Source organism: Equus asinus, chromosome 26, assembly GCF_041296235.1.
Source record: "Equus asinus isolate D_3611 breed Donkey chromosome 26, EquAss-T2T_v2, whole genome shotgun sequence".
Lineage (NCBI taxonomy): Eukaryota > Metazoa > Chordata > Mammalia > Perissodactyla > Equidae > Equus > Equus asinus.
In genome coordinates, this window is record NC_091815.1 from 27,241,459 (window position 1) to 27,262,742 (window position 21,284).

General features: G+C 41.4%; 1 protein-coding gene and 2 long non-coding RNA genes across 20 annotated transcripts in view; 2 read left to right on the plus strand and 1 right to left on the minus strand.

The window, feature by feature from the left end:
* The window catches only part of LOC106843833 (cell adhesion molecule CEACAM1-like), a 135,498-nt gene extending 133,254 nt beyond the window's left edge, over positions 1-2,244 (plus strand). For all 4 annotated transcript variants that reach the window (XR_011498575.1, XM_070499129.1, XM_070499128.1 and 1 more), the window contains one exon: positions 341-2,244. Coding sequence is in view for 2 of the 4 variants with exons in the window: in XM_070499128.1 (XP_070355229.1) it covers positions 341-460 (120 nt within the window). In the remaining 2 variants the exon portion in view is untranslated. The remainder of the gene's footprint in view (positions 1-340) is intronic.
* LOC123281330 (uncharacterized) overlaps positions 1-21,284 on the minus strand; it is a 222,573-nt gene that overhangs the window by 78,253 nt on the left and 123,036 nt on the right. For 13 of the 15 annotated variants that reach the window (XR_011498598.1, XR_011498599.1, XR_011498595.1 and 10 more), the window contains 3 exons: positions 6,815-6,929; positions 3,731-3,877; positions 2,768-2,857 (listed from right to left, as the gene is read on the minus strand). This is a non-coding gene — a long non-coding RNA (uncharacterized lncRNA). Of the gene's footprint in view, positions 1-2,767; positions 2,858-3,730; positions 3,878-6,814; positions 6,930-17,966; positions 21,228-21,284 lie in introns of those variants that run through there. The other 2 variants (XR_011498590.1, XR_011498601.1) reach the window with 2 other exon arrangements.
* Positions 7,621-21,284, plus strand: part of LOC123281332 (uncharacterized) — a 32,451-nt gene continuing 18,787 nt past the window's right edge. The window contains exon 1 of the long non-coding RNA XR_011498604.1: positions 7,621-10,723. This is a non-coding gene — a long non-coding RNA (uncharacterized lncRNA). The remainder of the gene's footprint in view (positions 10,724-21,284) is intronic.

Sequence of the window (21,284 nt, forward strand, 5' to 3'; positions counted from 1 at the left end):
TATGCTTTTACATAAATGAAAGACACAGCATATCCTTATATGTGTCTGCTTTCTTTCATTCAAACTTATTTTGTGAGATTCACCCATACTGTTGTACGTATTTGTAGTGTGTTCATTCTCATAGCTGTAATCATCATATTCCATTATATGAATACCATAATCTTTCTCTTCCAATGATCATTCATAGGATGTTAGCAAGCAGAGATAATGGTTGATAAAAGCCCTTCTCCAAAGCTAAAAGTTTCAAAGTGGTGATAGCAGGTGGTACTGAATCACACTAGACCAGGTGAGGGCCTGACCTATGACACTGATTTAACTGACCGCTGCTCATGCCTTTCAGGTTGAAGAAATTACATATTCTTCCTTGACCTTCAAAGCCCAGGAACCAAGGAAACCAACTTCAGCCTCCCTCCTTCCATCAGCCACAGAAACAGTTTATTCAGAAGTAAAAAAGAAGTAATGCAACCTGCCCTGTTCGCTGCACTGCTGACTTACTCCAAGCTTCTCATCCTCATCACAGGAAGGATCCCTTTACCCTCAAAGAATAAGTGAAGAAGACTCCCCCTCCCCCCTTAATTCTCAAATGAAGCACCTCCAGGCTGCCCAGTCAGAGCCCCTCACTTCAGTGTCAATACGTGAAAAGGTACATCCAGGAGTCTGTAGGAAACCCAATCTTCCTAGTCTTTGAAATTTGGCAAAGCAGACTTTCAGAGAGAGTTGCCAGAACCTGCCACTCCTCCTCCTCTCCTGACCTAGACTTGTTTTAAAATTACCTAGTCAGAGCACACTCACCTTCCTACCCCAGACTAGTCTAACTTGAATTTGCCATAACCTTTCAAGTTTTGTCCTTATCCACTGAAATGCACATGCCAAAAAAGAACAGAGAAAAAGTAAAAGTAAAAGTTTCTACTGTTTTTCCAAAGCCCACAGTGAACCCATCAGACACAGGGAAACAAATATATAACCAATTCTGAACTGAGAAGTTCTACACTTTTGTCCAAAACAGGGTTGTCTACCTGTAGCACCAGGGCCTAAGAACATTGCTGCTTAGCTGGAAAATCACCTAGGCCCTTTGGCAAGGCTGTCTTCAGAGAACCCACTAGAAGCAACTAGGAAAATTATTTGCCAAGGTCCATAGGAGATTCCTAATGGAAAATGCAAAAAAAAATTCTCAGATGTTTTAATTACTTTATGGGCTTTATTCAAGTAAATGTCCAAAGAAGAAGGGTTATGGAATTAGTAGTAGTCAGCTGTTAACAGAGACAATCTGCTGGGAATTTTGGAAAGGAATCAGAGGGCTACTCTTCAAATATCGTTTAAAGAACTGTTGAAGAATGCACAATTTACAGAATTGAGTTTTTCCTCTATAGTCTCAGACATTCTGCCATTTCATTTTTTGTAACTGCTTATCTATGAGAGAGGGGTTATTTTCACTTAGCTTAGCTGTGTAAGCCAATCTGACTGCCTCAGGTGAAAGAAGCCACCAAAACCCCTCAAGTCCCCTTGGCCAGGAGCTCCTCAAGGTTTTTATGTCAGGGGCTCCAAACAGAAAAGAAGCTGTTTTCCTCATTCATGGCTGGAAATGGATCTAACTCAGTTTCCAGGCATCTCAGGCAAATCAGCAGACACCGTTCTACCCCATGAATCTGTCTGTGCATGTTCTGTCTGTCTGCCCCACTCTCTTTCTCAGGAAATCATGGCCCCTCCTAAGAAGCATTTGGTCCTTGAGAAGTGGGAGTGCCCTGAAGGGAACATTCGCACTCAGACTGTTGGCATTGTTTGCAACCTAGAAAGCTGCACTGGTGCTGACGCTCCTTAGGACACAAGGGGAGGGTTATAACTGGGCCCTAGGTTTCTTGAACAGTCTGTGAAATCTATTTTATCCCATGGAGTCTATGAGTCCCAATATGTCTTAGGATAAAAGGAAGGGCAAGAGAAGGTAGGGCAAAAATACTTCCCACCCAGCCTTTTTCTACAAAGATGGAATCTTTTCGGGGCTGTTGAAAGGTCTTATTTGACACTGATTACTTATCTCAGGCTGTATCTAAGAGACACGTCAAAGAAAATTAGCTGAGAGTGCTTCGTACTCAAGTATCTCTTTCAGGGATTCCTAACCCTGACACAGACTGCATAGACTTCCACTTATTCATGCTATTCTGTGTTATTTAATTTTGCCTGGCTGCAGCCACTTGTGAATTATTTATAAAATGTACTCTATATTTATAATAAATATTACATATCAGAGATCAGCATGCTGCTTCATAGTTGATACCACTTTAGACAATGTCTTCTTTACAGGTAGAAGAAAAAGAACTTGCTTAACTGGGCATCAGAGTAAGTCTCTTTCTAAGTCTACAGATATTTGACCTAGCGTCGGAGAATTAGCTACATTCATCTGCACATCTGCTAACAAAGTGGGTCTATCTAGAACCAACAGGCCACAGCTCCAACCTGCCTGAAGGAAATTGCCTGTCTTCCTCCCAGAAAGAAGATGATTTCATGAGTAAAGATCTCTCAGCCTCTTTCTTAGGGACAAATAACCCCTCCCGCACAGTAGGCTCCAGTGAATCAGATGCAGCAACACAGCTTTCCCTCACAAGAGTCTCCACAGGTTCAGTCATATAAAAATCTCTCCAGCACCTTCTATCTTCCTGTCCCCAGTTCCTTTGTTCTGCCCTCTCAGAGGATCAGATGTCTTCTGACATGAATAACCTTCATTTATTAATTCCACTAAGTATTAAACTATTACCACATTTCCTTCACTTACAAGCAATTGAAACATGTGTGCCGTCTTTCCCCTTCCTCATCACCTCATTTCTCCGGGCCCTCTTCATTAGTGCCTCCAGACCCAAGACCGCTGTAAGTAGAATAAAATCAGTATCCATCTCTTGGCCAAACTCAAAGGTATTTTCACCGTCTTCACATTGTTCACTTTCACAACAACTAAGAGCACAGACAACCTTTTCCTTCTTGGACGCTCTCCTCCTCCCATCCCTACTGATGCACAGCACCCCCACTCCAGATTTAATTCTCAGACCCTGCTTGTCTCCCTCCACCACCCTATTCCCACAGCTCGATGACCTCTCGGCAGGTGCCTCCTGCATCTCTGTCTCTAGCCCCTGCTACTTCCCAGAACACCTGACACTCAAATCCAAATACCTTGCCTGTTTGTTTCCCAGATTCAATGCATCATCAAAACACATTGATTCTTTTTTAACATCTCTCAGTTGCGTTCGTCTCTCCATTCCCGTAAACCTTAATAACCCAGGCCCTCAACAACTCTGCTGCTGGAAATACAGCTTGACTGTTTGTCTCTGGACTCTCTACTGAAATCTTCCTTGCATACTGCTGCCTCATTACCTTCCTAAAAACTGGTTCACTCTCCTACTCAAGAATCTACAGTGGTCAATCCTTGCCTACCAGATAAGTTCACATTTCTTCCTCTTTACTAACATTTCTTACTTTCTTTACCACCACTCTCTAGTATAATTCCTCCATTCTAATTAGATCTTTCTCCTTACCCATTGCTGCCCCTCCACCACTTATACACATATAATTCTTAGGGCCAATGATAGACCTGAAAACAAAAACCAAACAGGGCAATGTTCTCCCTGTTCTCTAACAGAGGAGTTACCTACACTGGTCATCACAATCAAAAACTCAATCCCCAGGGGAGAACAGGGACCCAGTAGCATTAACATGTGAACCTAAGACTCAGGATACAACCTACCTGTGATTGAGAATCTTTTCCTGATGACCAGTTCCTGTATTCATGGAATCCTATTGAGTACCTGCTGTGCTACAAGTCTCAGCGTTAGACTCCAGGAAGGATACAGAAAGAAGAAAGTCAGGGTCTCTACCCCAGGGAACATAAAGCCTGAGACAGGAGATAAGACATGAAAAATTATTATAATACAAACATAGAAAGGGGTAAATGCCACAAGAGAAGACAAGAGAAATCCAGTGGGAAATAGGCTACACATTAGAATGACTGGGAAAACTTTAAAAACTACTCATACTCAGTCCCACCCACTGATCCCAATTTAATTGGCGTGAGGTGGAACCCAGACATTGGTAATTTTTTAAAGCTTCCCAGACACTTTTTATGTGTAGCCAGGATGGAGAACTTCCACTATAGTAGGTAGGATTTAATCCTAAAAGTAGTGGTTTTAGCTAGGAGCATGAACCAGAATTACCTATAGAACTTTTTCAACATACATAATAAGCCTAAAACCATCCCAGAAGAAGCTGATACAGTATGTCTGGAATGAGACTTGGACTTGTATATTTTGAAAAACTCCCAGGTGATTCTCACATATATTTTATGTTAGGCAACAGTGACCTAAAACAGGGAGGAATGAAAAACTGGGGAGTTAGAAGAATATTCCATGAGATGGGCATGAAATGAATAATGTATTCTGCAAGGCACAGAGAAGTACTCAAAAGTAAATTATTGGCAAATAGCTAAACTTTAAAAGTTGATGATTCCAAGTCTTGTGAGAATGGGAAAAAAGTGGCATTCTTATATATTGCTGGGGGAAATATAAAATGGCACAACCACTCTGGAAAAGAGTTTGCTATTTTCATGTAAAGTTAAATATACTTATACAGTGCAGCAATCCCACTCCTAGGTATTTACCCAAGAGAAATGAAAATAGATATCCACACAAAGAGTTATACACCAATGTTCATAGCAGCATTATTTGTAGTAGCCAAAAGGGAGAAACAACTAAAACATCCCCCAACATGTGAATGGATAAACAGATTGTGGTATATCTATACAGTGGAATACTAGTTAGCAATACAAAGGGCACAAACTAGTGCTAAAACATGATGGATTACTCTTCAAAACATTACGCTGTGCAAAAGAAGCCAGACACAAAGGAGTACATACAATATGATGACATTTAAATGACCTTTAAGAAGAGGCAATAGTAATTAATGGCATTAGAATTCACGATAATGGATGGAATTAAGTGAAAAGGTACACAAGGGAGCTTTTTGGGCTGACGAAAAATTTCTACATCTCAACGCAGGTGGTGATTACATGGGTGTATACATTTACCAAAAACCAAATTTTACACTTAAAATCCACAGGCATTTTAACGTATTTTAATTTTATCTCAATTTTTAAAAATAAAATAAACAAAGAAGAAGCTAATTTAACCTATCAGGTACAAAGTACTTGTATTTTCTATTTTTGCCAAACAATTTATCACAAATTTAGTGGATTAAAATAAAAACCATTTATTAGCTCAGAGAATTCAGTTCCTTGAAGTTATAAGACTGAGGTCCCCATTGTCCTGCTAGGTACTGCCTAAGCTACTAGAGGACATCCTCATGTCCCAGCCACTAAGGCCCCTCCAACTTGGCAATGGAGAACATCCCTTAATCCCTCTCACATTTCTAATCGAATTTCCTTTCTCAGACCAGCTGGAAAAAAATGTCTGCTTTTAAAGGGCTTGTGTGATTAGATTAAACAACTCAGATCATGTCTTTTTGTAAAACTCGAAGTCAACTGCCAAGCAACCCTAGTTACATCAGCAAAATCCCTTTTGCCACTTAAGGTAACATAATCACAGGCACAATATCTCATCATATTCACAGTCCAGGATTAGGGGTAAATCTTGGGGTACCATCTTAGAACTCTGCCTACCACAGCACCATATAAAGCTGTTCATGCTCTCAAGGAGCTCCTTCAGGGTCCTCTTCTGAAGAAATAGCAAAAAACCAAACAGGGTCAGTCCAAACTCAAAGTGAGATAACAAGAAGTTAAGGACAAAATACAGAGACAAGAAAGCAAGGGTCTGTGTCCTTCTAGCCTGTAAATGTCTGAGTCACAGATACACTCATTACCCTCCAACCTTTAGCAATGTTCACAGGCACTGATGGTAGCTGGCATCTCAGTTAATCCCTAACTAAAGTTATCAGAAACCCAAAGCAATCCCAAGAAACCAACCACAAATGACAGGAAGGCTACACTAATCCAACCAGGACACTTTACAGATTTCTGATGATTCATTCATTCACACACATTTAGTGAGGATTTACCATATGTCAAGCACTAAGCCAGTGCTGAGGAGAACATGCAGATTAAAAAATAAAGCCATTACTTGGATCTTTATTCAAACAACTCTTTAAGAAAAAGCATAGGAGGGACAAAGAAAGAAAAACAGGAATAAGTAAAAACAAGAAGAGAAGGGAAAAAATTATGAGACAATTGCAGAAATTTAAACATTAAATATTTTATGATATTGAGGAAGTATTAATTTTTAGTGTGACAATGGCATTGTGGTTATGTTTTATACAGAGCCCCGATATTTTAGTAACACAATTGAAATATTTACAGATAAAATGATTTGAAGTCTGGGATATGCTTCAAAATACTCCAAGTCTGGACAGGGCCTAAAGATGAAACAAGATCGGCCATGAAGTAATTGCTGAAGCTGCAGAATGAGTACATGTAGATTCATTATATCTTTAGGTTAACTTCTGAACATGTTTGAAATATTCTAAGAAAAAATAAGTTCTTTCTCTCCAGAAGCTTCCAACACAAGGGATCAGATATTCCAACAAATAGAATACTATGTGCTTAAATAAAATAAACAGAAAGTGCTGCTCAACTTCCAAGGACAGCAACTGCCATGGGGTTGCAGGAGTCAGAGAAGATGTCAAAGGAGCAGCCTCCCTTGACCAGGGTCTTTAAGGAAGAGTGTCCCAGGCACGAGGGCAGCCCAGTGCTACACAGTCATGCAGATGGGCAGTGGCAGAGCTTCCACACACTCTCTGGGTGATTTACAAGAGGCCATGTTACCTGAGAGCACCTGTTCCAGAGCCAGACCACCTGTGCCGGAGTTCCTGCTCCTGAATCCCCACTGTGACACTTCGGGCAAGCTATTTGTAATGTCTCTGGGCCTCAGATTCTTTGCCTAGAAAATGAAGATTATAACAATACATACTTCACAGGGTGTTTTCAGAAGTCGATGAGTTAATCCGGGTATAAAACACTTAGAAGACAGTGGGTGAGCAATAAATGTTAGCTGTTAGTAGCGGCAGCAGTATCCCAGCCACTTCTTTGAGGAAATACTCGACATATTTGTACAATCAGCTAACACCTCACTGGGGTTTTGGGGGGTTCAGAAACTACTGGGGAGGAGAGGGAGGCATGATGGGTAGGGAGCCCATCTTTATGTTAATTTTTGCTTTGCAAACTTCAGGCTTTCTTTTTTGCCCCACTGGTAAACATCCTCATTCTCCCCTCAGAGCAGAGACTCAGAGAGAAAGAGAATGTGATGATCCAGAACCTGAGAACTGAAAAGATACAAGATCACAGATGGCTAGACCATAAAGATGAAGTAGGAAGGTCAGCTGCAGATCTCTCTTGAATCACAACTCTCTGTACAAAGTGCCCTGTGCCCTGAGCAGTGATGTGGGGCTGGAACATGATCCTGGTCTCCCCAAGAGCAGGAATTGCTGGTTGAACATTAACTACCCAGCAGCAGAAGGAAATGGAGCCTTCTGAAGTGCCTCTCCCTACCTGTTCTCCCCAAGTTTCCTCTGTGAGGAGGACAGTTCAAGGCTATGTCCACAGCCCTAGGATTTGATGGTTCTTTTCTGTAAAAAAGGTGGGAGAGCGGATCACAAAGCAGAAATGGGGCACTGGAGAGAACACACTAAAAAGAGCAGCTTTGGCAGGCTTTGTGTAAAGTCAAAGTCCTGTGGAGCAGGCTGATCTCCCTTCACTGCTGGGTTCTCTATGACCACCAGCCTTGCCCCATACTTGGAGCCCCATTTGAACTCAGCACTCTTTTTGCTTGGGGACTAGAGCAAAAAAGGAAATGGGGAATTTGACCAGGAAGACGAATAAATACAAGCAGAGTGGCAGGCTGCCTGAAATACTAAGTGTGATTACAAGGAAGTGAAACTGGTCTTCTTGTAGGGCTCACACTGGTTTTAAGAACAACTCTACATGATAAGTGACCAAAATATTTTGAGTAATGACAGAAGTTTTGGAATAAATGTAGAGCCACCCAGGACAACTACTTTTGGGTACCCATATTTACCTGGATATGATATACTTTAAAGAGGAATCCTATAACTCATGTGAGTCCTATAACTTTATTGACTCAAATTATATAGGACTGAGGAATAGTTTGATATGACCAGGAATTTGAGCAGAAAGGGAAGAACAGGAAAAAAACAGGAGTGTATATGGTGGCAGAGATGTGTAGAGAAGAGAAATAATAGCCAAAGAGAAGAGTAATAAAAGGAACAATAAACCCCTATCATAAACACAAAGATGGAAGCAGTGAGTTAATTGTGGCTCAAATCAGCTAATAAGCCAACTCCTCCAAAAGAAGCTTTCCTGGCTACCTCCTTCTGCCATCTCTGTGTGGTCCAGGGGTGGGGTGGAATGGAAATGGAAACGTGCAGAAACAGACACTAAAATCTCCCACTTCTATTTAACCCCAAGAAGGGCTTATTATCCTACACAGGAGAATTAGACATTGTACATTTTCTATTTTACATTAGGCAGAGAAATTTGATTAATGTCAATTCTTCAAAGAACCAGTTGTACAACTTGCCTATCACTAAATTGACAAAAGAGCAAGAGCTATTGGTGCTTATGTGTTTGTGAGCTTATTCTCTAAAGCAACCTCAGTTCTTAAGAATCCTTAGGCCTCCATATGACCCACCAATTCCACTCCCAGATATAAACCCTAGATAAATGAAAACATATGTCCACACAAGAACTTGTACACAAATGTTCACAAGCAGCATTATTTGTAACAGCCAAAAAGTGGAAACCACCCAGATGTCCATTAACTGATGAATGGATAAACAAACTGGGTATACAATGGAATATGATTTGGCAATGAAAAGAAATAAAATACTGATACACGATACAATATGGATGAATCTAGAAAACATTATGTTAAGTGAAAGAAGCCAGTCACAAAAAACACATATTGTGTGATTCCACTTATATGAAATATCCAGCATAGGCAAATTCATAGAGACAAAAGTAGATTAAATAGCTTCATGGTTTCCAGAGGACGGAGGGAAGAGACAGGGGGAGGGATTGGAATGAAGAGTAATTGCTAATCGGTGTGGGGTTTCTTGTTGGAGTGATGAAAATGATCTAAAGTGGTGATGGCTGCACAATTCTGTGAATATACTAAAAACAACTGAATTATACACTTTAAATGGATGAATTTTATGATACATGAATTATAGCTCAATAAAGCTGTTATTTAAAAAGAAGAATCTTAAGGCCTGGGTAAGGGCTATGCCAGCTGGCTGCAGTTTATATTTAGCTATAGTATTCCATAAACCCATTAAGACCTATAGCCAGCTTGTAAAATAGCAAAAATCTGAACTTTGGCTTTAATTTTTTTAAAAAACTGACACCAAGGCCTTGATCCCATTTCTGCTCTCCCCATGCCATCTCTGCACCAGTTCTTCAATTGGTTTAATGAGAAATGCGTCCAAAGTTATCTATGATGAATCATTGGTTGATAACAGAAATATTTACTGAGCATCTATTATGTGACAGAAACTTTTCTAGGCCCCAGGAATGCAACAATGAGACACGGAGGCCCTGCCTACAAGATGCTTACAGTACATTCACCAGGTGGTCTCAGGAGAGCATAATAAGTGCTATAAAAGGGGTGAGCACTGGGAACTGCAGGATCATAAACTGGGGTTGGTATGTTAGTGTAGGATTACAGAAGAAGTAATGTTTAAACCAAGGCCTGAAGGATAACTAAAACTGGCAAGAAAATAAAGAGGCAGGACAACAGTGTTCTAGGCAGACCAAGTAAGTACAAAGTCCCTGACGATATAGAGAGCAGGGGCATTTAAGGAAGTAATCTAGTTTGGTGTGACTAGAGCAGAAAGTGCAAGAACTGGGGTGGGGTGAGGGGCAGGGATGGCACAAATGAAGCTGGAGAAGACTGAGGTCTTTTAAATTTGTAACATGACAAAAAACTTGGGAGCTGCACTGAAAAGAACGAAGTGCATCCTGGAGCAATAGAAAATGATTAAAGGACTTTAATAATGGAAAAAGATATGCTCAGAATTTTATTTTCTAAAAAAACTCTAGCTACACCATGGACCATGAATTAGAAGGGGAATGGAATTAGACTGGAGGCAAGGAGGGGAGTCAGAGAGAAGACCTTTGCCGTGATCTAGAGAAGGAAAAGGTGGTTGCTGAATTACTGGTGTGAGTAAGGTTGGAAAAATGATTGGACAGGTTAGAGAGATATTTAAGTGGCAGCATTGTCATAACTCAGCGACTGACTAGATGAGAGAATGACAAAGGGAGGACTCAAGGATGTGGCCAGGTTTCTGGCAGAGATCACTGTGGGTACTAGCCACTATAAATGTACATATTTTAAAGAATCAGGTTTGGGGTAAGGGAAGTTCAGTGTTGGACATGTTGATTATTCAAAAGCAGATATCCAATACAAGTTGAGATATATGACTCAACAGAAGGTAATTATAACTGAACTCACAGAGGGACCAACAAGTATACATAGAAAGAGAAGAGGGCATAAGACAGAACTCTAAAGACCACTGACACTTATGGGATGTGCAGATCAGAGCAGCTGGCCAAACTGAAAAGGAACGGCCAGATTGGTGGGAAGCCACAGAGTGAGGGCCACGGCAGCAGCTCCAGAGTCAAGCAGTGGTCAACAGTGGCGAGTGCTTGTGACATCAGGTAAAGCAAAGCTGAGAAGGGTTTGTTGTATTTGGGGATGTCTTCACCATTGGAGACCTTGGTTAGAGAGTTTTAATTGCACAACAGGAAGAAAAAGTCAACTCCTTGATGCTGAGGAGTAGATGGGAGATAAGTAAATGGGGACAGTGACTAAAGACAACTCTATAAAGAAGTTTGTTTATTAAAAAAGAAGAGAGTGATATCATGGAAGTCAACAAGAGAAAAAAGGTTCAGAATTGGTTTTTTCGGTAAAAATATAAGAAAGATCTAAATATATTTAAATATTAAAATAGATACAGGGAGTTTATAGTTTTATATTACATTCATAACCTTACCTCTAAATTCCCCCTTCTTCTCACAGGAGACCCGGAGGGAAGATCTATCCTATAATATGTTAGATGCTAAGTATTTTAAGCCAGAGCAGCTTCACCGCAGACTTGACTTACTAACGTCTTCTCAAACAGGAAGCCTCTAGTACCTCATTAGAATCTGCTCTCCTACCAGGTCTTTTCCCTATTTGTGGCCACACATAATATAAAACTACTGATTTTCTCATCTTTTAAAATAGTCTATATTCTTCTAAAATGGAACTTTTAAAACTATAAGTATTTGCTAATTATAAAGATCCAATGGAGATATGCAAATGGTTGCTGTCTCTCTTCCTGTATTGGCAGTAGAATCTCCATTGCTACCTCAGCGGGAGTGCTTATTTGATATTGTTTTTAGAGGAGCTGTGGTTTCAGAGATAGAAAAGGGAAGAATCTGTCAAAGTAGTAAGTGCATAGGAGGTGCTGAACCTGAGACTGACTCCCAGAAAGGCGATCCTACCTGCCCATTGGGTAATTACTCAAAGATAGCACCTTCACTCTGCCTAAAATTCTCACCCCACTTTATTAAACTACTTGATATTTCACCCAATTCATTTAGCAAATGATTCTGTGAACGGTAGAGAACTTTCAACTATACACAAATCACTTGAACAGTCAGACTGCTTTTCCCCGCTACGTAACTCCCATCTACCACCCTGAGTTGGGAGATTCAATGGGGTGGAGTTGGGAAGAGGACTCAAAAGCAAGGAATATGTGGGCTTTAAGTGAGGAACAGGGTGGACCTAGGTCAGATATTACAGTGGAGGGCTAGTGGAAGCATCGAAGTCCTATGTGCCTGAAATCTTGGAAAAGGGAAAAGACTTCAGATGAAAAGTATTCAGGAGATGAAAAGCTATCAAAGGTAGGCATCGTTTTAAAAGGGTGCCTCATGTTAATTCAGTTGCAGGAAAGGCAAAATAGAACTTTTCCTTTCTCTAGAGTATTTACAACATCCAGACCCTAAGTATATTAGTCAGGGTTCTCCAGGGAAACAGAAGCAAAAAGATGGATATATATCTAGATATAGAGATAGATAGATAAATAGATATAAAGAAAGACATTTATAAGGAATTGGCTCACATGATGATAGAGGTTGGGAAGTCCCAATCTGCAGCGTGAGTGAGAAAGCTAGGGATACAAGACAGCCAATGGTATAGTTCCAGTCTGAAGGCCAGCAGGCTCAAGACCCAGGGGAGCCAAAGTTTCAGTTCAACTCTGAAGGCAGGAAAAAGCAGATGCCCCAGCTTGAAGACCTTCATGCAGGAGGAATTCTCTCTTAGTCAGAGTAAGGTCAAGCTTTTTGTTCTATTCGAGTCTTCAGTGAGGATGAGGTCCAGCCACATCAGGAAGGGCAATCTGTTTTACTCAGTCTACTGATTTAAATATTAATCTCATCTAAAAACAGCCTCACAAAAACACCGAGAAAACTCTTTGACCAAACATCTAGGCACCCCATGGCCCAGTCAAGTTGACACATAAAATTAACCATCACACTAAGTTAGTAATACAGTTCAGTCACATCATCCATTCAACATTTACAAGGCCCTGGGCTATGGAATACATATAGTTAAATTATTTATATATGATAACCCATATATAATTCTGGTAGGGTAGTATGAAGTACCATGAGGGGGTCTAAAAGTTGACATGTTTGGGGTAGGGAGAGACTATTTCTTCGACAGGGTCTCAGGGAAAGAGTGTAGCATTTCAGCAGGACATTGAAGGATGATGATAGTGGCATAAAGGAAAAGGACATTCCTAATGAAGGAAAGAAACAAAAGACAAAGAATTAGGAAAATGTGGAGTGTCGTCTTGTTCAACTGCAGTTTAAAGTGCAGGAGGAGTAAGGAAAGTCATTTTTCTAATGGTAGCTGGTAAAGGGAACCCAGAGCTTCCCAATCTCCATAATACGACGTTCCAAGAATCTACAACCTTTGCCCCAAGGCTTTCTGAAATTGTTTCAGTTCAACTGCTAAATATTTCTGGGAAGTAACTTACTTCCCATTCTGCTAACTTCTGCCATTTTAGAGTTCTCTCCTTCTCAGGCATTAGATACGCCCAGTTACCCCTATTAGGCTACAGATTTAAAAGCTTTCTTAAGGGAAATCATCACCTAATCAATCTTTACATGATATTTCATGAAACATATTTCAAGTCCAAAACAACGAATTTCAAATTCATGAACCAAAACTAGCATCACCTACTATGTATCACGCACTGTGAAAAGTCCTGGGAATACAAAGTAAATCAAAATACATTTTCTGCCCTAAAGGAATCCACTGTCTACTTTGAAACAGACTCATCATAAGATGGAGAATGTCTTTGGAGAAATCTTGAGAAGGCCATGCAAAATATATCTTCAAGGTTAGCTCTAACCTGGAAACAATTTTGCCTGGTTTGTGACCTCAGGAAAAAGGGTACACACCTTACTTTCAAATCAGTGCTTAGTGGCTGCTAGCACAAGACAAAGCATGGGAGCTAACCAACAGGTACCAGGCACTTCCAAGTATCAGGCTTGTGTTAGGCTTGGGAGATACAAAGAGGAGTGAGATATATAAGAAGCACTTCTCAAATGTCTCCCATTCACCAGGTACTATGGCAGGTACTAGAGACATGGACCCTAAAGATGGAAAGGAGTATCCTGGAGAATAAGGAAGCAGCAATCACAGCTAACTCAACTTATGCTGTCCCTGGGGTTTCCCTAGCTAAATTGCCCAAGTTTTAGCTCATCTTCCCTCAGCTCATCTATTCCATTTGTTCTCCACTTTGATAGTCAGAGTGCTCTCCCTAAAACACAAATCTGATCATGTCAATTCCCTGCCTAAAATCTAGATGCCACCTCCATCACCTTGAGGATAAAATCCAAACTTCTTTTCCCAGCATGCCAGGCTCTTCATAATCTCTTCCCTGCTTATTTCTAACCCCCATCCCTCTATACTCTCTGTTACAACATACTCAGCTACTTGCAGTATCCTGAATATAGGTAATCCCTCACATCACTGACTTTAGATGTGTTATTGCCTCTGCCTGGAAGGCCCTTCCCTCAATTTTTACTTCTCCTTTAGAATTTAGCTCTTGGAAAGAAAACAAAAGAAAAGAAAAAGTCTTCTCTGACTGGCCTCAACACTTCCACCCTCATCCCAGGATGAGTTAGGAGACCCTCCTCTGTGCTCCTGTAACATCCACCTGTCCCTCAATCACAACATTTGTTATTCTGATCTGTAATTGTCTATTTATTTGACTGTTTCTCTCATAAGTCTATGAGCTCCATAAGGATCACACAAAGGGGTTCCTGGACCAGATTCCAAGTTTGTGTGGAGGGTTCACCACACCAACAAGCTGTTCTCAGATGCCAGCAGAGTGTCTGAAACTTCAACTCAATTCTGACAGTACCTATTCAGAGATAGTATCAGATTCCACATGATGAGAGCTCAGTCTTATAAGATTTCCCCTCTCCCCATTCAGACACCAGCCACAAGTCCCAGGTTGTTAACTGTGCTTCTGAGAAACCAGCTACAATCTGGAGGTGCCAACAAGCCCCTCCAACTCAGGAGGCCAATCTCAAGTCAACGTTATTACCTGTACGTTTGACTAACTGGCTATAAATCATAGGTTCCCACGAGTCCCTCCTCAGGTTTGATTAATTTGCTAGAACAGCTGACAGAACTCAAGGAAACACCTACTTACATTTACCAGTTTATTAAAGGATATGATAAGTGATAAAGATGAACATTCAGATGACAGAGATGAGTAGGGCAAGGTATGAGGGAAAGGGCGCAAGGCTTCCATGCCTCTCCAGGCAGGCCACTCTCTCGGCACCTCTATGTGTTCACCAACCTGGAAGCTCTCCAAAAAAATGCTCAACTAGCTGTCCTTGGGTTTTTATGGAGGCTTCATTACATAGGCGTGATTGACTAAGTCATTGGCCATTGGCTGTTGATTCAACATCAAGCCCCTGTCACCTCCCCAAAAATCAGGGGGTGGGACCAAAAGTTCCAATCCTCTGATCACATGGCTGGTTCTTCTGGCAACTAGCTCCCACCTTGGGTGGGGTCCAAAAGTCACCTTCATTAATATAAACAAGAAATGCCAAGAGTTTTGGAAGTTGTGAGCCAGGAACTGTGGACCAAGACCACATATATATATGAGAAATTTATATTTGGTCATTTAGATGTATTTCTCATAAATCACAATCACAATCACTAAAATCTTTACTTTCTATTCCCATTAGTATACCCAGTGCCTACTTTAAGGCTTAGTATCTAGTAGGCATTCAAGAAACTAAGTACCTACTAAGGGAATGAATGAATGAATGAATGAAAAGTTACCAGAATCCATGTGTGAGACACATGGAAAAGTCTTCAGTTTAATAAATATTTATTTGGTACCTATAATGTAAGTAGTATCTTGCCAGACACTTTAAAAATCAGAAACAAAGATTTAGTTTCTATCCTTAAGTTGCTTTCAGAGGAGCATGAGAAATTGAATATGTACTAAGATAAAGAACAAGGTGTAATAACAGTGCAATAGGTACTATTAAAGTTATAAAAAGGGCTATGGGGCAGCCATGGCCACCACCACCTACTTTATAGGGTTGCTCTTCCAACCACCCTAGTTAAGCTGACTAGGTTGGAACGAATCTTTTCTACCTAGCTCAGCCAAGACTGACTAATTTTCCAGTGGGAACTAACAACAAGAACAAGAAAAGAAAAATACATAGAATTTTTTTTGAAAAGGCAGAAATTTTCGAACAAAGACAACAGAAGCCTAACAAGAGAGTTCTCACTGGATATCACATGCTTAGGTCTGAACTTCCTTGGATGACAGATCCAGGCTCCTCAGGACCCTAAACAGCATTCCGAGTCTGGCCTGACTTACTTTTCACTCTCTTTCACTAAACCTGGGCAAAACTGGAGGTAAGCAGATCCTGACCAATGGGAGAGCAGAGCCATTCTCTTTCTGCCCTCTAGGCTCCTCTCCTGATCTGTAGCCTGACCTGAGCACACCCAGCAGCAGCCTCCTTTGCCCTACCTAGAGAACACTCCAATTCTGAGACCCTGGAATTTCTTCTGCTGCCTGAAACTCACCTCCTCTCTATCTTTTTCTTTTAAACCTTTCTGAAATATATGCCTTACCCTGATCTTTGTCAAGTTGACACATAAAATTAGCCATCACACTAAGATGGTTCTACCCTTTGGGGTATCTTCATATTTTTCACCAAGGGCAACATCTGGGCCAGGCTGCAATGGCAGGTTTCTGCTTCCTGAGGTCTTCCTCATGTCCATTCTGGCCAAAATGATAGAAAATAGGTTCTTTTCCCATTTCAAAATCCCTTACCCAGACTCATATAATGTCAATGGAAGCACAGATAATTCTAATAAGTTTTGGGAAAACAATTTGGCAGTATTTATCACGAACCCAAGTAACTCCTTTCACCAAATTATCTATTCACTTTAATAAATCTAGCCCAGGAAATAACAAGAAATGCAAACTGAACTTAATGAAAAACATGTTTATTGTAGCAATATTTAAAAGAATAAAAAATTGGAAATAACCCAGATGTCCAATAGAGAAATTATTGTTACTAATTTTTCACTAATATAATGTTAAACAGCCATCTTCTAAATGTTTGTAAAAATTTTAATAATATGAAAACATTCATAACAAATGAAAAAATCAGTTTACAAAGTTATATACATAGTGTTATCTCAATAAGCAGAAAAATGGGCCAAAGAAAATCTAAATATAGCCACGTTTCCAGGTGGTGCCATTAAGGGAATCTTTTCTTCTACTCTACAAAATTTCTATAATAAGCATGTATTGCTTTTACAATCAGCAAAAATATTTTTTTAAATATATGCCCTTTAGTGGACCTCAAATTAGTGGAGTACCTGATGCATATTAGGCACTTGATAAATATGTGTTGAATTAATTAATTAATAGAGGAAGAGAGCTCCCATTTGATGTCTGAGGAACATGAAGCAGAGGAAGTTAACTGCACTGACAATGAGGACGCCTAGATCTGAGAGACCCTGAGAAATTAAGGCCTCTCCTCATCCATAAAACGGAGGGAGCCCCTGCCTAACCTCCCTCAGGAGACTGGTGAGAAGCAAATGAGACAATGCCTGTGAAACTACTTTGTAAATTGGAAATCTCTACACAACGTAAAAATGTAAAGATGGACAATAAGGAACTCCTGTTATTTTTGCTCTTTTCGGTTTACTGCAGAACAGGAATGATATACACCTGAAGCCCACCGAATAATCTCTCCTTTCCTGGAACAGCTGACCAATTTCCCCACTTCTTCTCCAGGTGCCCCAAGAACGGGTGTCTCCTGGCGAGGAATCTTGCAGAACTCAAATTATTATAGATTTATAACATCAAAGTCCCTAAAACATACAGGAAAGACCTTCCCCACCCACACCTGGAGTCTCTAACAAGCGGCAGAAAGAAGCTTCATGCTTGACATTGCACTGGCTTCCTAAATACTCCCTCTGCCTCCAGTTTCTCCCTTCCAACCAATTCTGCACTTTCTCATCAAAATAATCTCCTCTATCACAGAATCACAGACTCCTTAGCTACAGAAACTCCTTTATAATCACATGGTCCAAACTCCCTACTTTAAAGATGAGGGATATAAGATCCAGAGAGGTTAAAAGAATAAGTGACTGAATCAAGGTCATAATATTAATGCCATTTCTCTCCTCAAAAATCTTCAGATAAACACCAATCTTTTTAGTGTGGCATTCAAAGCCCTCACAACAAAACCAACCTACCTATTGAACCTCATCTCCCTCTAGTCTCCCCCATAAACCATTTGTTCCAACCCAACCAGTTTCTTCTCCGTCTCCTGAACTTATGCTGCTTGGCCTCACCTTGGATGTTTTCCTGGAATGCCCCTCCACCTTCCTCTCCAACCGTTGCACATTCTCAAGGGGCACCTGTTCAGGAAGCCCGCTCTGGCCAGTTTAGCCCATAGGGCAGCTCTCTCACCTCTGAACTCCCAAAGCTCTCACTGTCCATTACACCTGCTGACCTGTGTTATAGAACATGCGATCCTGATGCTGTGAACTATGTTTACCTGTCATACTGCCTCTCTCCACACCCAGACTATAACCGCCTTAAAGATGAAGGATTATATTTTCTATTTCCCCACATCCCCCACTGCACCCACGCGTGACTGACAACATTTACTGAGCACCTATGGCATGTAAGTTGCTGTTCTAAGTGATTCATGTATGTTATTTCACTTGATCCTCACAATTTTGTCACAGATGAGAAAACTGAAGCTAAGAGAAGATGAATAAATGGTCAAAGTCAAACAACTAAAAAGTGGCAGAGACATCATGGGAATCCACGTCCCTCAGCCTCCAAAAGCCTTCAGCCATAAGCCACGCTGCCTCTAGCCCAGTCAGCGCCTGGTGTGGGGCAGGTGTGCCGGAACCTCACTGCTGACCGAGCCATTCCCCAGGCCAGGTGGAGAGCCAAAGTACACATGACAGGGAAACAGAGCCAGCTTGATACTCCCTCCTCAGAAGCCCACATGTGGGTTTTCCTGGGTCCTTGTAGGGTCTCCTTAGCTTCCTGGCATTAACCCTTCACCCTGTGCCAATTTAGGCAGCAGCCCCACTCTGTTCCACAGGTAGCTTATCTGGGAGCCCTGACCAAATGGGCAAGACATCAGGAAATGAAAATCCAAATTCCTCTGAAGCAGAATCAAAAAGCGATTCTTGAGCAACTGGCTCCCTGGAAGGGAGCCCCTCCCTGTGAAAATCTGGTTACAGTTTCTGTGTTTTCCTTTTGGGGCCTGTCAGGAAACTTTGGGATGACAGGGACAAGACTTTTGCCAACAAACCCTGTAGTACAGAACTAGGTTGGAGGAAGCCCTGACACTGTGCAAACCCCCAGGTCGGCAGGAGAACCCTTATCTCTCCTGCCTCACCCTGACCCAGGGCCACATCTTCCTCATGCCCACGTGGAAGCAGGCTTCTCAGCTCTGGTGGTAACAGCTACCATTTACTCAGTGCCTACTGTGTGCCAACCTCTATACCCAGTGCTTCAAATTTTATCTCAATTAAGCCCTTGTTAACATTCTGTGAACTACACAGTCTACTGCAGTAGTTAAGGACGCAGGTTGTGGGGTTGCACTGTCCAAGTTCACAATCCCAGCTCTATCACTTACAAGTTACATTAATTTGGGCCTGCTAAATAACTTCTCTGTGTCCCAGCTTCCTCATCCGAAAAATGACAAATATGTTAGTACTTAATTCCTAGAAATGTATGAGGATTAACTGAATTAATATGTGTAAAGTGCTCAATACATGTTAGCTAGTATTATAACTATTATGTAGACATCATCTCCATTTTATAGATGTAGCAATGAAGCTTAGAGAGCTTACATCACTCACCAAGGTCAAACAGCTAATAAAAGAAAAGCAAAGATTTAAATCCAGATCTGCTCTACTTGATTCCAAAGGCACATGGACACCTGACACATCCCACTGCTTGAGACCTCTCTCTGTCTCTCCTCTCTCTATCTCTGTCTCCCTCTATCTCTATCTTTCTCTTGCTAACAGTGCTTAGCGAGCAGCTGGGCTGGTGAAGAGCCACAACAGGACCCATATTAGAATTAAGTTCCCAGGGTCATCCTGGAGAAGTAGAAATGTGCAGGGGCCAGAGCCAACCCTAAGAACATGGGGTCTGGAAAAACTTCACTCAACCGCCCCCAAATCATTTTACACAAGTGGCATCAGGCTAAAATGATTATCAAAGGCAATACTGAAGGAGAAAAGAAGTCACAAAAGGGCAACACAAAGCCTTAGTAGAATGGGTTTTCAACAGAGAGGGGGTGTCCCACCCCAGCTGACTTACCGCCTCAGTATGATAGAGGGGACACAATATAGTAGAGTGGGTACGGTATCTAGAGGGGATACCATATGGTAGAGGGGATACCATACAGTAGAGGGATAGAAAAATTTTGGCACCAGTTGGTTTGAGCATTTCTAGCCATCTTTCTCTCTGCCTCACCCTCAGCTACTGCTCAATCTCCTGGTCTCAAGTGAGTAAAGTAAGTGCAATTCCCTAGAGACAATTCCCCAAGGCCTCAAATTGACCTACCTTCTCACTGCTAATGTTCTTAAGAGTAGCTAACAAATCCTGTTTCCAGTCCCTCAAGGAAATACACTCAATCTCTATCTCTGGGAGTGCTGGAGGGCACGCTGTCATAGCCTGAGCAGCTGAGAAATGAGCTGAGGGATGATCAGAGATGCCATCCCCACCATATCACATACCACAGCATTCCTTAAGGAGCTCAGTTTCCTACTTCCCATGGTCCCTGTGCTCCTGAAAAGGAGAGACAGAAAATGCAAGGGCTGGACCCCTGCCTCACTCTCCTCCATCATTCCGGCATCTCACCTCACCTGTCTGGTTCTGAGAGTCCAAAGGCTATGAGTGATAAAGAGTTGGGTACTGAGGGAATTAGGCCCAGAAAGCCTTGTTCAGGAGAAGACCAACCATTAGCTCCTTAGGATAGTGACTGAATTTCATTTATCTTTGAAAATTCAGTACGTGGCCCTTGATAGGTAGGTGACAGTATCAGTGAAATTAAATTGTTTTTAAAGGTCAGAATGCCTAAATATTGGATTGAAATAAGCCACAAATCTGACCCATTTCCAGCTTGTCAACTTGGCTCTAATCTTCCCAGAACAGGATGATACCTCTGCTATAGAAGCTCTCAAATCCCCTGGGTGCTACTCACAAATACAAGGTGTGGTGATGGCTAAACAATCAACACCTAATTTATGTCAACTGACCTCAGACTGTTCGGGAAGTTCTGGTGTTCATCCTCCACCTCCCCATACCCTCACACATTGTATACACACCCAAGGATAAAACAAGGTGAATTGCAGACCAGATTAAGGAAATTTCCAACATCTTTTTAATCAGCCCTCTGACAACACAAGTTACCAGTACATTGCGCAAAAGCAGAAACATAAAGAGAGCAAACCTATCTCCTGAATTACTTCCTCTCAACATCAACTGCCATTTACCACACACTCTGACCCACATGCACACACGCAGGCACATGTAATACTATTTTGCACATTCATAGCACCCACTGTAAACGCTTAATTGGCAGCTACATACAAGATATTAAGATGCCACACGGGCTCATGTATCTGTTATGCTGGCCC